The 16,287-nt window shown below is 39.7% G+C and overlaps 1 protein-coding gene across 3 annotated transcripts in view; it reads left to right on the top strand.

The window, feature by feature from the left end:
- GPR156 (G protein-coupled receptor 156) overlaps window positions 1-16,287 on the top strand; it is a 100,671-nt gene that overhangs the window by 63,446 nt on the left and 20,938 nt on the right. For all 3 annotated transcript variants that reach the window (XM_045186069.2, XM_024578187.3, XM_053918413.1), the window contains 2 exons: window positions 9,356-9,491; window positions 9,746-9,856. In XM_045186069.2, coding sequence (XP_045042004.2) covers window positions 9,356-9,491; window positions 9,746-9,856 — 247 coding nt within the window. The remainder of the gene's footprint in view (window positions 1-9,355; window positions 9,492-9,745; window positions 9,857-16,287) is intronic.

Raw genomic sequence — 16,287 nt, 5'->3', positions numbered from 1 at the left:
GCTATGTTCCTTAGAATGAACCCTAAGACTCAAGTCATGCCCTAGGCAATTTGTGGGAGCAGAGTGATGGGGAGCAAGCAGGTCGTGCCTTTCTAGCAGTCGCCCTTTTATCTCTTCTAAGTACTGGACCTCTAAGAGTCTTCTGAGTCTAATGATTTATCCAGGAGAGCAAATGTTTCATCAGTTTCCACTAGGTTCAGGGCCCTGTAGAAGGTGCTGATGGGGACACAGCTAAGGAAAACCCAGTCCCCAGAGCAGGAATTCCCAGATTCTAGCCCAATGGTGGCTGATTCCAGCAGCTATGGTTGTTCCAGATTCCTGTCAAATTCACCAAGTCCCAAAGTTCTCCTGCCGAAAACCTGAGGAAGAGAAAGAATAGAAGAGGGAAAGGAAACCTCCCCAGTATGTTTCAGGCAGGTGAATCTTTTGTGCCTCAGAGAGATGAATTTGCTGTCACCTGGTAGACCATAATGTTCTGCTTCACAGCAGACTCCGTGTCATTGGATGTTTCATGTGGCCGATTGTGCTTGTGCTCTGTGCTCTACTTAAAATCAGGGCATCTGCTCTGTCCTTTGGGGGTTCTGACAAGCCTCCTGCTGGGAAGTGCCCAAGGCCTGCGCCCCGCAGCTAAGAGAAGAAGGAAGTTGAAACCACCAGTTTATAAATTGCAAAGCTGCTCACACTCTAGGGTCTCAGTTTATGTGAGGGAAGAGGAATTTTTTGTTTCTAGTGTCTCCCCCCCCAGCATTTAAAAACACATTTAAAATATATTATAATTATATGTAATATAGTAAAAATACATTTGGAAACTAATTTCTTAAAAAACTGATGTGGATTGGGGCCATAATACACCCAATAAAGCCATACAAACTCCTTTCTACTAAGTGTGCCCTTTAGGTCCTTTTTCCTCTCATCACCAGCTTATCTTGAACCTGTCTGGGCTTTTTCACGTCTGTCCTCAGCTTGAGCTGGGATAATGAAGCAATGGCATTGGTATCATACCTAAATTTCCACATTTCAGCTTAAAAAATATGTGCAAGGATGGATTTTTTAAATTGGTCATTAGGTCTATTCAGTCCAGGAGAGTTCTATATTCTGAAATTTGTACCCTGGAAGTTTATATGCATATTCACATATAAACACCTGTAATAGACCTACATTCATATACCTAGATTTTGTTAAATGGCCCGGTGAACACTGAGAAAACAACTACCTATATTATATTAAAATTTTGTTCCATTTGAAAATATGAAAGACAGAATAAGAAAATTGTCTCTGCCACAAAAAGGTTAGAAACCAGGGAAGCGGTGTCCTGACGAGCTGAGGACAGGAATTGTATCTTATTTGCCCTCCAGCCTCCAGCTCTTCTCACCCTGACGAGCCAATCTTTAGGAACTGTTGAGTTAATGTTTGACACAGGAATATCATTAAAGATTATAATGAATAAAGTATGGAGACACTGAGGTCATCTGCTAAAAGGGAATTTGGGGGCAGGATAGTTAGCAAATTTTCTTTTGCACATAATAACTAAATATTTTGCTTGATTGATAACAGGTTGATTGGGAAATAATCCTAATGCATGTCAGGTCAGCCTGTTGTTCATGCTTAAGGTAGAGAAGCAGAAATGGAAATAAACTAGTGACCAGAAAAAGAAAGTTTCCTCTGGAAAAGTTAAGGGAAGAGCTGGAAGGGACCTTAGATTTCATCAGGTCCAACCACTGCTAACCATTTAGCTATTGTTCAGGCAGAATGTCTTTGTTCTTTCACTTGCTTTCCAGCTTCAGCAACTGTTGACCTGAACAGACGGAATAGTAGGTAAGAGCTCACTCTCTTCATGTAAAAGAATTCTATGCCAGGACTTACAACTGAGGGAAAGCAGACAAATTTAGAGAGTACAGACCCAGCCAGGACAGGAGGCACTGCTGAGTGGTTTAGCTCATGACAAAACATAATTTACTGGCTACAAGGATGTAAAGACAAGGCATGCTTCCTAGCCTAGCTGCAAGCAGCAATCAGTCTAAGATCAGCAGATTTTCTGTAGCAACAGAATGGGATGCGCGACTGTTAACCTCTGAGCAGACATAAGCTAAGAGAGTCTAACCAGCGTGGTCTTGAAGAGGAGGTCTCATCCATCATTTGCTTGACAAAGGCTGTCCTCATATCACTGGGCCTGCATGGCCCTTGTCACATGATATGAGAGACACATTGGACAAGAACATTGCCTGGGGGAATTCTCCAAGAAGAATTCAGCCAATAGAAAGGAATCTTTTAAGTGACCTGATTTCACTGGAGACAAGCAAATACATATGTGGATGAGCATATGTGAATACACACAGACCCAAGATGTTGCACTTTCCTAGAAGCAAAGAGAACGGGAGAGCAGAAGCTGCACAACTACAACGCTCCCTTCTCTCATTTATTTTTAGACTGCCTTCAGCATCATGCTTGACGGGGAAGCAAAGGAGGGGCTTGCCCAGAGGAAGAGGCTTTTCAGTGAGGGTTTGGAGTAGGGGGATTTGCCAAGTGGTCAAAACCCAGTGTCTATGAAGTCCACAGAACTCAGAGCCCCCAAAACATCTCTGGTCCTTTTGTGTTCAGTAATGCCAGGGAGTTCTCAGCCATTCCAGGGGGGACCAAAAGGATCCCCCCGAAACTCCTACCAGCATCCCTCTTGTCTTAACACTGGGGCATTGACGCAGCTCTTGGCTCTCCCTCTGACTGTCAGGGATCTCTGCTGCTTTATGGTCATTAGTCAGCTAAGAGAGAGCACTGCCAAGTGAAAATGAGATTAGGGAAGGGGATAAAGAAAGGAAGGAAAGATTGGCCTTCCGTATCCATTAATGAATTCATTCATTCACTAACTAACGTGAGTGTCTAACGAATGGTTATGGAACACTTGCCATTTTCCAAAGACTGTGCTGGGGACTGAGATTCAGATAAATAAGAAACAGCCTAGATTTTGAGGAGTAGAAACTGTCTAGTGGGACAAACATACAAAGTTGGGACTATAACATGACAATTGTGTTGGTGCTCATATGCCCTGGGGTGTTACACAGGCACAGAGGAGGGCACCAAATCTAGACTAAGGGCGTCAACCAGACAGATACGTGCTCTTATTTCTTTGAATCCAATGAGATGAATCACTCACAAAGAAAGTATTAATAAGTGCCTTATGGAGAAATAAAAAGATTGGTAGCAGAGTGAGCCTGGCTGATTGATGTTGGAGGCCATCTATTTTGGTGGCAACAATCTGCAAGACTGTATAATTTTCTCCCCAAGCATTCAGCTGCCTGGGGATAAAAGCAGACAATGGATTGTAATTTTGATGAGAGTTTTGTGGGACAGATGCAGCAAAAGGGCTTGTTTACAACTGGAACTGGATGTTATTGAGAGAACAGTTCAGATGACCAGCCAGAGGTTAGAAATTAGGTAGGGAAAGGAGGAGAGGCTAATAGACTGTGAGGAAGCAAAAGAACCAAGGAACTGGAGGCCTGTAGGCTGTCAGAGAGCAAGTATGTTAGAGGTAAGCTAATGAAGGGGCTGGAGGACGGGAGGCTGATTCATTTATTCATCAAGTATTTATTGAGTGCCTTCAATATTCGAGGTAGTGTTCTAGTGCTGGGAGTACATTATGAACAATTCTAATTGGGAGGAAAAGAAATAAGCAACAGCAATAAATATGTAAATTAAGCAATACATTAGAAGGCAATAAGTGCTATGGAGGGATGGGGATGGAGAGAATAGAGCAGGATCAGAAGGATTTGGAATTCTGAGGGAGGGGTGTGATTTTAAATGGGTTGTCATCATAGCCCTAGTTGAACAAAGACATGAAGGGAGAGGGGGAATAAACTGTGCAGATGTGTGAATTAAATATTCCAGGCAGGGGGAATAGCCACTTCAAAGCCTTGAAGTGTGTGAGTGTCTGATGTTTCCAGGAACAGTAAGGAGGCCTCTGTGGAGTGGAGTGGGCAGGGGACAAAGTAGGAAATGATGTAGAGACATAATGGGGACCAATTGTGTAAGCCTTGTGGACCCTAGAAAAGACTGGCTTCTCTTCAGAATGAGATGGAGCTTCATTGCAGAGTTTTGAGCAGAGAAGTGACGTGATCTGATTCACCTTTAATGGATTGCTCTGGCTTCTGTGTTGAAAACAGATATAGGGAGGGTCCAATGTAGAAGCAGGGAGACAAGTTAGGAGGCTATTGCGACAATCCAAAAGAGACATACTAAGTAAGGCTTTGATCAAGGAGATGGCAGCAGAGCTGGTAAGAAGTATACTAGTTGGATTCTGTATATATTTCAAGGATAGAGCCAATAGGATTTCATGACAGATTGGACATGGGTGGTGAGCAAGAGTTAAGGATGACTCCAAGATTTTTGGTCCAAGCAAATAGAAAGATGGAGTTGCCACTATCTAAACTGGCACCGAATTTGAGAGGAACAGGTTGAGGGGGAAACTAGGAGTTAAAACTTAAAAAGATATAGTTACATCTATGTTTATTGTTCATTATTTACAGTAGCCGAGATATGGAAACAACCCAAGTGCCGACAAACAAGCGGATAAAAAAGTGGTGGTGTGCAATGGGGTATTACTCAGCCACAAACCGAATGAGATCGTACCTTTTGTGACAACGTGGATAGACCGAGAGGGTCTAAGTGCTAAGTGAAATAAGTCAGATGGAGAAAGACAAATACAATATGATTTCACTTATATGTGGAATCTAAAGAAAAAAATGAACAAAAAACCAGAAACAGACTCATAGATGCAGAGACCAGACTGATGGTAGCCAGAGGGGAAGTGGTTGGGGATCTGGGTGAAAAAGGTGAAGGAATTGAGAAGTACAGTTTGGCAGTTACAAGACCGTCACAGTGACGTAAAATACAAAATGGCCACAGGCATGTAAAATTACAATAATATTGTAATAACTATATATGGTGCCAGCTGGGTACTTGAATTATGGGGGTATCACTTTGTACATTATGTGACTGTCTAATCACTATGCTGTAGACCTGAACTAATATAAAATAATATTGAATGTTAACTGTAATTAAAAAATAAAATTAAAAAAAGAAGATTAGGAGTTAAATTTTGGATGGATTGTGATCAGAGAATGGGATATTGATGTTTAAAATTTCTGAAGTGGTACCATTCTGAACAAGCGTAAGACCCAGGGCATGACCCTGGGGATGGGTGTCTGAAAGTGGAATAAAGTGAAGTCATTCTGTTTAAAGAACTTAGAACTCTGAAGGTTGAAAGGTTAATGAAGTCTCCTAGGGTGGTCTACTAGGATGGTGGCCCACGCAGGAGAGGAAGGAGCAGGGCCAGGCTGCTGTTGCCCCTGTGATACCAAGTTTTAATATAAATGACTAGCCAGGTTACAGCAATACTAGCTTGAGGTGTACAGAATTTGAATTGGATTCAGATTTGAACCCAATAGATTAGAAATAAACAAGATAGAAAAGTGATCACAGTTGCTGAAACACACCAGACAAAATTACAGTAAAGCTGTTTAGAACAGATCCAGACCAGAGACATTTATAATCCTATTGTAGCACAAATCAAAAACAGTGGTTTGAAAAAGAAATTCAATAAATCTTCACAATTTATTCTTTATTGTTTTATTACAATGTTCTTTTGCAAATACATTCATGTTTGGTTTTAGATATGTTTCAAGCTCAATGATACCATTTATATCAACTCAGGCAGCATTGTAGAAAGCACGGCCCTGTGACATGGGAGGGAAGTTTTCTAATAGTAGCAGCAAGCCAAGAACCACGCTCTGCCCCATTGGCAGGTCATGTTCCAGGTTCAGTCTTCACCCATTGTTAAAAAGAAACAATAGCATGACCCGTCAGTCCTCCATAATTCTAAGAATAATAAACCTCCAAGTTCAGAAACCAATATTTGATAACAATGTTTAAAACACCATACCAGTACCCTGGTGGATGTCACTGACGCATCTGAATTCTTTAGACTATTGGGATGATAATCTGAGTTCATACAAGTTCTGCAGATGTACATGGATGTATTTCTTTTAGGTATTGAGAACTTACTTGAGAAGAAAAAATCAAGAGAGCCCTTGCTTTATATTGCCAATCAATAAATGAAGAAAATGATGAGATCACTATGTAAACCTTCAAAAAAAACCCATCTTGTCTTTGCCTGCCAGTAACACAATCCAAGCTTTCATCTCTTCGTAAATGTGGCGCAAATAATCTAGATGTGACTCGCTCTTTACAATTAAGTATATATTTAAATCTTTTTCCTTTGTGGAAATTATGGGTTGTGGTTGATTAAAATATTCAGCAAATGTAGTTTCATCTTTTAGTTTAATAGAAGAATATAAATGACATTGCTGGTTGAATTCCTATCAAAGACATTCCCCAGGCATACATAATTCATGTACTGAATTGGAGATGCTTCGCTTTTTAGTGACTTTACAGGTGTTAACTTGGCCAAATAAAATAGGTAAATCATTTTCCTTTCATTCTTTTTCTAAGGCAAGTTCTCAGTAAAATTGTTTCACTATGAGATATACATATGTAAGTCCATAATATGTCCATTTGAAAAATAAATTTGCATCAACCTCTGAGATGTGAAGACTATGTAATATATATGTTTTGTCAAAAATAACTAAATTGAATTCCCCCTAAGTCAGGAAGGGGAGGAGTTCCATATCAGGATTTCATGCAGTACTGAATTACACGAAGGGCGATCTGACTGTACAGTGGTGTTCAAATAAAACGGGTCCAGAGAAGAATGAAGAAAGAAACCTACCTGTCAGGCCACACAGATGTGAGGCTGTGAAACCTGGGATGTTGCTGAGTGAGGAGGTCATTGTCAGATGTTTATTGCTCATGCCAGGACCTTGTAGGTGGCCGTGGGGAGGAACAGCCTCAGTTCCTGGTCTTGCAGGAGCCCAGCCCGTAGTAGTAGCACTGCCCAAACTTCTGCCTGCACCGAGTGGCCCATCCCAGCTCAGCCGTGCTCTCCTTTCTGAATCCGTGTCGACATTGGTCTCTCAGATGTATTACTCTTCTTAACAGATGTTCTATGGAGCTGCTGGTTAGCATTGTTCTCATTTCAGTAGTCAATATTCACCACATAGTCTCCTTGTGGGAAGAGATAAAGAATCTAGGGAAGATTCCTCTCCATGAGTCCACAATTTGAAGACATGGGACTGATGATGTTAGGGCTGGATCTTAAATTTGATACAGGAGACTTACGACAAACAATATAAAAATGTTCTTTATACATGCAGCTTTCTTGTTAAGTGATACAGTGGTATTTTAAGAAAATAAGTCTGAAAGTGATGTACAGGAGGTATTAGGACAGGGAAAATGGGTGTTACAGAGAGCTAAAGTTTACTCTAAAAATCTAAAAATTAGTATTTTTGCATCGCCTTGGAGTTTTCAAAGAGTTTTGGCACACACCTCGTTTGATCTTGGCAATAACCTGTGGGGTGTACTTGAAAGGTGGTATTATCTCCATTTCACATGTGAGGAGACAGGAACCTAGGAGTAGTTACATGACATGCCCTTTGTCACACAGCTATGAGAGACGGTGCCAGGATTCCCATTCATCACATCTGACTCCACTCCCATTGCTCCTAACACGGTTATATCTTAGATAAACATGATAGCAGGAACAGAGAGTGAGGGACAACTCAGAGAGATTTCGAAATAACAAGTGAAAGAAATTGACAACTGACTGGGTATAGGTTATAAACAAACAGAAGGAAAGGTGATTCCTAGGTTCTAAATCCTGGAAGATGGTGAGATTCGTCATGTCATCAGCTCCTGTTGACAATGTGCTTCCTACGTGCCAGGTCCTATGTCAAAGAGTTTACAGCTCTTTTCTAAAGGCTTCAAACTCTACCACCTTAGGTATCTACCTGCTAGCTATTTCTTTACTAGGCTACAAACAGCAGTCTCTTAGCAATTATACAGTATGTACTTTTTTGGGTCTGTCTTCTTTTACTTGGTGTAATTACTTTGAAATTCATACATACTGCTGTGTGCCTTAGTGGTTCTTTCCTTGTTGCTGCTGAGTGGTGTTCCAATGTGTAGGAACACACCTTGCTATATTGCCTCATTAAGTCCTCACAGCCCTGAGGGGGAGGGGTATTATTACCCCCATTTTATAAGGGGAATGCATGAAAGTTGGTTTCACTTTAGAGGAGGAAAAAACTCACGGTTTTGCTCCAAGACAAGGGAAAATTCAACTGGACTCTGGTCTATGGGGACCATACTTGGGGCCAGCGTCCTGGGGCAGTGCTTTGTTGTTCTTATGTATGTGGATGTGATTGTGCTACCAGCCTCGAAGTAATCAAGCTGCGTCAGTGGTAGTTACGATGTTTGCAAATCCAGCACTAGCCAACAGTGTAATGCCTCCTAGATATTTTGCCTGACCTTAAAATAGCCTGCATTAAGCAGATGGTTTTATCTTGGCCCTGGACTTTAAGGTGGTCAGTCAGATAATCCAGGTTTATAGATAGCAATGCTTTTCTCCTCAGATATTATTAAAAATAAAAATATAAGTATAATTATCATATGACTCAGTATAAATATTGCACTTATATAAAATATACTATTTAGACTAAAAATTTTAAATACAATTACATTCCTCCTTAATTCTTACCAGTTGCTTTTACTTCTCAATTGTTATCCATAACAAAAAGCAAACAAACAAACAAACAAATCAGCTTAAGCCTGATTTTCCCCCGAGGTTAACGAATCCACACATACCTACCTTGTCCTGAGCCTCTGTTGGCGTCCGGGGTTTGTCTCAGACCCTTACTGTCCACACCTCCCTCTAATCCTTGAGTTGCTCTGTAACCTTATTTAAAACTCCTCAAGAAAAGACCCTTGTCATATTTCTGCTTTCAATCCCTGATTCCCCTTTCTCAGTCAGGCAGAGACAAGAAGACAGTTTACTTATCAAATAAATTAATAGTGTATGAAAAGAAATTCCCAAACCTTTTCCCAAATAATAGTTTACAGCTCTTTTCTAAAGGCTTCAAACTCTACCTCCTTAGGTATCTACCTGCTAGCTATTTCTTCACTAGGCTACAAACAGCAGTCTCTTAGCAATAACAAACTTCAAGAAAAACTCCTAACTCTTAAAAGTTGGACTTCTTTTAAAAGACTTGCAAGCAAGGAGTGTCAGAATTTAGTTCTCTTTGAAAATAAATTTAAATAAATCATAATAGTATTTTACAGGGCCATAAATGGGTTTCTACCCAGTGGCCCTTCACTCTGAGGTTACGCTGGAGATGATGCTGGTGGGAAGCGCTGTCCGCTCCCAGGGTGTGTGGTCATGACCATAAGTGTCTTTTGTCCTGACTCCCTCTAGGATTGTGAAGATGTCCAGTCCCAACCTGAATATCGTGACCTTACTGGGCAGCTGTCTGACTTACAGTAGTGCTTACCTCTTTGGGATTCAGGATCTAGATGCTTCAGGGGGAAGCTCAATGGAAACTCTCATTCAGGTAGGTGAAGTCTTAGATTTTGTTTTAAGTATAATGCCAACGTTTTGATCATTTTTAAATCAGCTACTCTGAGGGGAGCAGTTGCCTTTGTCCTTGGTGTGGGCGCTTTCAGAAGCAATCCCTAGAATGCTCTGTCAGTGGAGTCCACTTTCTGCTCCACGGCCCGTGTGGACTGAGGCTTTGCAGTTCAGAATGTGTGCAGAATAACAGTGGTTCCTCTCACGCCTTTTGCTCCTGTCCGTCTCCACCTGTAGGTAAGACTGTCCATGCTGTGCATTGGGACCTCCCTTGTGTTCGGACCCATTCTGGGGAAGAGCTGGCGACTCTACAAGGTGTTTACCCAGAGGGTCCCAGACAAGAGAGTGGTGAGTAGGCAGCAAGTACATGCCTCTTGACTGCAGATGGCAGGGTCACTATTGATTAGAAGCTCAAGAAGCTTTGCCAGATTTCTAGGTCTGGCCCCTTTACGTTAGTCTGAAGTTCCTGCTCCTCCCTTCAAACCTTGGAGTCATGTGGCTTCCTAAGTCTCCGAGCTATATGTCCCTGCTATTGGAGAGACAGGTCTTTGAACATAGGTTCTGTTGCAAATGCACCGCAGGCCCAGCTACTGCTCTGGAGATGTGAGCTGGCCACCATGTGGCACCAACACGAGGTGCCCAGAGAGACTGTTGCTTGGTACAGGTATGAGCTGAAAGTGAAGGGAGGGAGCGTGAGGACACACAAGCTCTAGCAAGTGTCAGCGGTTATTCCTTTGGTGGAGCCCAGTTCTTTTCTACGTAGTAGGCCACTTTCTGCACTAAGAAAGATGGGCATGGAGCAGGGAGCAAGGGAGAGGACACCCATTCAGCAGGTGGAATCAACCTTGTTGGAAGCTATGTGGAAGCAGATCACCTACATGTCTCTGTTATCAAATGTCATCCTAACCACATTCCCCCTTTTATCAGGGTCCCTGGAAGAGCTGCCTAAACCTCAAACTCTTTGTCTATCGGCTCAGCCCAGACCCAACGTATCTCTCAGTGGGAGTTTACTTCTCTGGATTGGTGCTTTTTGTTTTTTGTTTTTTTAGCAAACATTATTGAATAATGGTGAATATATTCAAAAGCTCAGCTGTGCATACCCATGCATATGAAGAAGATGGCCTAAAGGATAAGAAGTTTATTCATTCCCCTAGAACACTGATTTTCTTTTTTAAAAATAGCTTTATTGAGGCATAGTTGTCATGCTATGAACTGCACATATTCAAAGCGTATGATTTCATAAGTTTTGACATATATGTACATTCATTAAACCTGGTGTATAATCCACAAAAGCTTCCTCATGCACCTTTATCTCCCTCTCTTGTCTAATTCTTACTTCCTCTGTCCCTGTCCCCAGGCAACCATTGATGTGCTTTCTGTTCCTGTAGATGAGTTTGCATGTTGCAGAATTTTATAGATTGGAATTATACAGTATGTACTTTTTTGGGTCTGTCTTCTTTTACTTGGTGTAATTACTTTAAATTCATACATATTGCTGTGTGCCTTAGTGGCTCTTTCCTTGTTGCTGCTGAGTGGCATTCCAATGTGTAGGAACCCACTTCAGTTTATTTATCCTATTGATGGATGCTTGGGTTTGTTTCCAGTTTGGGGCTATTAAAAATAAAACTGCTATGAACGTATTCATATACAGGTCTTTACATTGACATATTCTTTCATTTCTCTTGGCTAAAAACCCAAGACTAGAATGGTTTTATCACATGGCAGGTGTGTGTTTAACTTTCTAAGAAATTGCCTGACTGTTTTCCAGATTGACTGTAGCATGTTACATACTCACCAGCAGAGTCTTAGAGTCCCTTTCCTCCATATCCTCACCAGCATCTGAGTTGGTTGGTCTTTTTTATTTTAGCCATACTAATTGGTGTGTGTACTAGTATCTCACTGTGATTTAATTTGCATTTCCCTAATGCAATGTTGAGCATCTTTTCACATGTATACAGAGTGGGGCAAAAGTTGGTTCACAGTTGTTCATATGGAAAATAATGCAATAATAAATAATAATACAAGAATAAACTCTGTGTTTTGCATACTCACAACTGAAAACCTACTTTTGCCACATCTTGTGTATCTTAATTGGTGAAGTACCTGCTCATTTGTCACACATTTTTAAGTTTAGTTGTCTGTTTATTATTGAGTTTTGATCATTCTTTTTTTATTCCAGATACAAGTCCTTTATCAGATACATGATTTGCAAAGATTTTCTTCCAGTTTGTGGCTTCTCCTTTATTCTCTGAAGAGTGTCTTGCAAAAAGATGTTTCTAATTTTGATGAAGTTCACTTTAATTTTTTTATTGATCATGTTTTTGATATCAGATCTAAGAAACTTTTGCGTAACCCAAGTCCCCCAAAAGTTTTCTCCTATGTTCTACAAATTTTAAGAGTTTTAGTTTTCACAGTTAGGCTTATGATCCATTTCTCAGTTAATTTTTAAATATGGTATGCTGTATGGATCAAAGTTCATTTGTTTACATATAGATATCCAATTGTTCTAGCAAGACCTATTGAAAAGACTGTTCTTTCTTCACTGAATTAACTTTGTACCTTTGTTGAAAATCATTTGTCCATAGATGAGTAGATCTATTTCTGAATTGTACTCTGTCTCATTGAGGTAGTTTATTTTGACACAATTACCATATTATCTTGATTATTGTAACTTTATATTAAATCTTGAATCAGGGAGTATTAGTTCTCCAACTTTGTTCTTCTTTTTCAATATGGTTTTGGCTATTTTAAGTCCATTGAATTCTCATATGGATTTTCAAATCAGTTTGCAAATTTTGGCAAAAATTCTACTGGGATTTTTAATGAGATTGCGTTGAATTTATAGACCAAATTGTAGAGAGTTGACTTTTTTTGTTAAGTATATGTTTTATTGATTATGCTATTACAGTTGTCCCATTTTTTTTCTCCCCTTTATTCCCCTCTGCTCTGCACCCTCCCTCCCACCAGCATCCCCCTCCTCACTTCATGCCCATGGGTCATACATATAAGTTCTTTGGCTTCTAAATTTCTTGTACTTTCTTAACCTCCCCCTGTCTATTTTGTACCTACCGTTTATGCTTCTCATTCCCTGTACCTTTTCCCCCATTCTTCCCCCTCCCCCTCCCTGCTGATAACCCTCCATGTGATCTCCATTTCTCTGATTCTGTTCCTGTCCTAGTTGTTTGCTTAGTTTGTTTTTGTTTTTGTTTTTAGATTTGGTTGTTAATAGCTGTGAGTTTGTTGTCATTTTACTGTTCATAGTTTTGATCTTTTTCTTACATAAGTCCCTTTAACATTTCATATAATAAGGGCTGGGTGATGATGAACTCCTTTAACTTGACCTTATCTGGGAAGCACTTGATCTGCCCTTCCATTCTAAATGATAGCTTTGCTGGATACAGTAATCTTGGATGTAGGTCCTTGCCTTTCATGACTTGGAATACTTCTTTCCAGACCCTTCTTTCCTACAAGGTTTCTTTTGAGAAATCAGCTGATAGTCTAATGGGAACTCCTGTGTAGGTAACTGTCTCCTTCTCTCTTGCTGCTTTTAAGATTCTCTTCTTATTTGTAATCTTGGGAAATGTAATTATGATGTGCTTTGGTGTGTACTTCCTTGGGTCCAACTTCTTTGGGACTCTCTGAGCTTCCTGGACTTCCTGGAAGTCTATTTCCTTTGCCAGATTGGGGATGTTCTCCTTCATTATTTATTCAAATAAATTTTCAGTTTCTTACTGTTCCTCTTCTCCTTCTGGCACCTCTATGATTCAGATGTTGGAATGTTTCAAGTTGTCCTGGAGGTTCCTAATCCTCTCCTTATTTTTTTGAATTCTTGTTTCTTCATTTTGTTCTGGTTGAATGTTTATTCTTTCCTTTTGGTCCAAATCGTTGATTTGAGTCCCCGTTTCCTTCCCTTTACTGTTGTTTCCTGTATATTTTTCTTTACTTCACTTTGCATAGCCTTCACTTTTACCTCTGTTTTGCAACCATCCTCAACCAATTCTGTGAGCATCCTGATTACCAGTGTTTTTAACTCTGCATCTTATAGGTTGGCTGTCTCTTCATCACTTAGTTGTATTTTGGAGTCTTGATCTATTCTTTCATTTGAGCCATATTTTTTTGTCTTCGTGCAGTTGTTACATTGTAAGGGGTGGAGCCTTGGGTATTGGCCAGGATGGGGCAACCCATGTCGCTGCGTTGTGTGCTGTCTGTGGGGGAGGGGTCCAAGAGGGAACAATGCCACTTGCTCCACTCTCTGCTGGCTTTCAGTCACTTCCCCTGCTATCCACAAGCAAATTGGGGCCTCCTGGTGCTGATTCCTCGGTGGGTGGGTTTGTGTACATTCTAGGACCCTGTGGGTCTCTCCAACAAACTGTCTTGTGAAGGTGGGAGTTTCTCCCACTGCCGCAACCCCCACAGATTTTTACAGCCAGAGGTTTTGAAACTTTCTTTTCCCCCATGCTGGAACCCTGGGTTACGCAGTCTGTCTCGCTCCCCAGTTGTTCCTCCCAGTTTATCTGCATGCAAATGTGGGACCACCTGGTCTACAAGATGCTGACTCACCTGCCTGATCTTCCAGATGCCACCTTGCTGCTCATCTTCTCCACCCTAGCTGCCCCTCTCCATCCCTCCTATCAGTCTGGATGAATGTTTCTTCTTTAACTCTTTGGTTGTCAGACTTCCATACAGTTTGATTTTCTGGCAGTTCTGGTTATTTTTTTGTTTTAAAATTTGTTGTTGTCCTTCTTTTGGTTGTGCAAAGAGGCAAAGTGCATCTACCTATAACTCCATCTAGGTCAAAAGTTCCTTGAGAGTTGACTTCTTAACAATGTTTTCTCTTTTAACCCATGAACACATTATATTTCTCCATTTATTTAGGTCTTCTCTCAGCAATTTTTTTGTGCTTTTTAGTAAAAGTCTTTTACATCTTTTATTATATTTATTCCTAAGTATTCTATATTTTTATGCTTCTATACATGCTATTATTTTTTTTCACTTTCCAATTTTTTGTTGCTAATACATAGAAATACGATTGATTTTTGTATGCTGATCTTGTTTGCTGAAAACCATACTAACCTACTTATTAATTATTAACTAGTAGCTTTAATAAACTAGTAGCTTTTTTGTAGATTTCATCAGATTTTCTACATGGATTATCATATCATCTGTGAATAAAGACGGTTTCTGTCCAATCTCTTGTATGATGATGGTACTGGCTAGAAACAACAGTAAAATGTTCAATAGAAGTGCTGGGAGCAGACAATCTTGGGTTGTTCTTTATTTTATGGGGAAAACATTCAGTCTTTCAAAACTAAATATGATGTTAGCTGTAATTTTATTGTAGATGCCTTTTATTTAGTTGGGGAACCTCCCTTCTATTCCTATTTTACTGAGCTTTTTTTATTAAGAATTGATGTTAGGTTTTATGAAATGTGTTTTCTGCGTCTGTTGACATGATTATATGTTTTTTTTTCATTTTTTGTTGTTCATGTGTTGGATTACATTAAATGATTTTAGGATCATAAACCAACCTTGAATTCCAGAGACAAACTCCTCTTGATCATGACGTTTATCCTCTTCTTGCATTGTTTGATGTATTTTGTTTACAATGTGTGTATTATGTTCATAAGTGATATTGTTCTTTAATTTTGTTTTCTTGAAAAATCTTCCTCTGGCTCTGGTGTCAGGGTAATGCCAGCCTTTTAGGATGAATTGGGAAGTATTCCCTCCTCTTCAGTTTCTGGAAGAGTGTAATTACACATTGTAATTTGCATTCACCTACTATTAGTACTTTACTATAGCATGCTTCTATTTCTCCCCTTCTCAATTTTTGTGTTATTGTTTTTACTTTTACATATGTTATAAGCCCCACACAATTGTATTTTTTAATTAGCTATCTTTTAAAGATATTTTGAAAATAAAAAATCACATATTTTTCCATGAAGGAAACATTTCCAGAGCTCTTACTTTCCTTGGACAGGATTCTTCTGATATCATTTTCCTTTTTGCTGAAGGATATGTAACATTCTCGTGTGAATATGCTAGTGCTGAATTTTTTCAGCTTTTGTTTCTCAAAAAAAGTATTCCACCTTTGTTTTAGAAAGGTATTTTTTGCTGGATGTAGAATTCTAGGTTGAGGTTTTCTTTTTTACTTTTAATACATTAAAGGTTTTTCTCCACTGTCTTCTCACTTGGTCTTATATCTGATGAGATATCTGATGGCTTCCTTTGTTTCTCTATGCATAATGTATCTTGGTTGCTGGTTGCTTCAAATTGCTCTTTATCACTGGTTTTGAGCAGTTTGATTAAGCAACCAAGTTGTTTTTGTCTTGCAAACACCATGCATCATGTACCAGGTGGTGCTTTTTTCTTTCCAGTGGTTGACAAAAACTCAGACCCAAATTTCTGCCCCAATTCATGAATGTTATATACTCTACTTACCTGCGCCTCTATCATAATTCTCTTTATATTTTCCTTAATGTTTTCAACTTTTCATCCTGTTGCAGGATATATATTTTCTTAATTTTATTTTTATAGCCACAAAAGTAACACATTTTTTGTATGAAGTCCAGTGATTTGTATAAGTATAAAGAAAGTGTTAGCAATCCCTCTTCCAGCACCCTCAGCTCTCAATCCCATCCTCCAGGTTACTGGTTGCTAATAGTTTTATGTGAAAACTCCCCATCTCTCTATCTGCTCATATATACATATCTAGAAATAATAGAGTATTTATTTTATAAAACCCTTGACTTTTTTAGGAGAAAAGGCAGGATATAGAAAAT

The sequence above is a fragment of the Desmodus rotundus genome, chromosome 2, assembly GCF_022682495.2.
Source record: "Desmodus rotundus isolate HL8 chromosome 2, HLdesRot8A.1, whole genome shotgun sequence".
NCBI classification, from domain to species: domain Eukaryota; kingdom Metazoa; phylum Chordata; class Mammalia; order Chiroptera; family Phyllostomidae; genus Desmodus; species Desmodus rotundus.
Note: the sequence above shows the minus strand (reverse complement) of the source record. Positions and strands in the feature narration are given on the sequence as shown.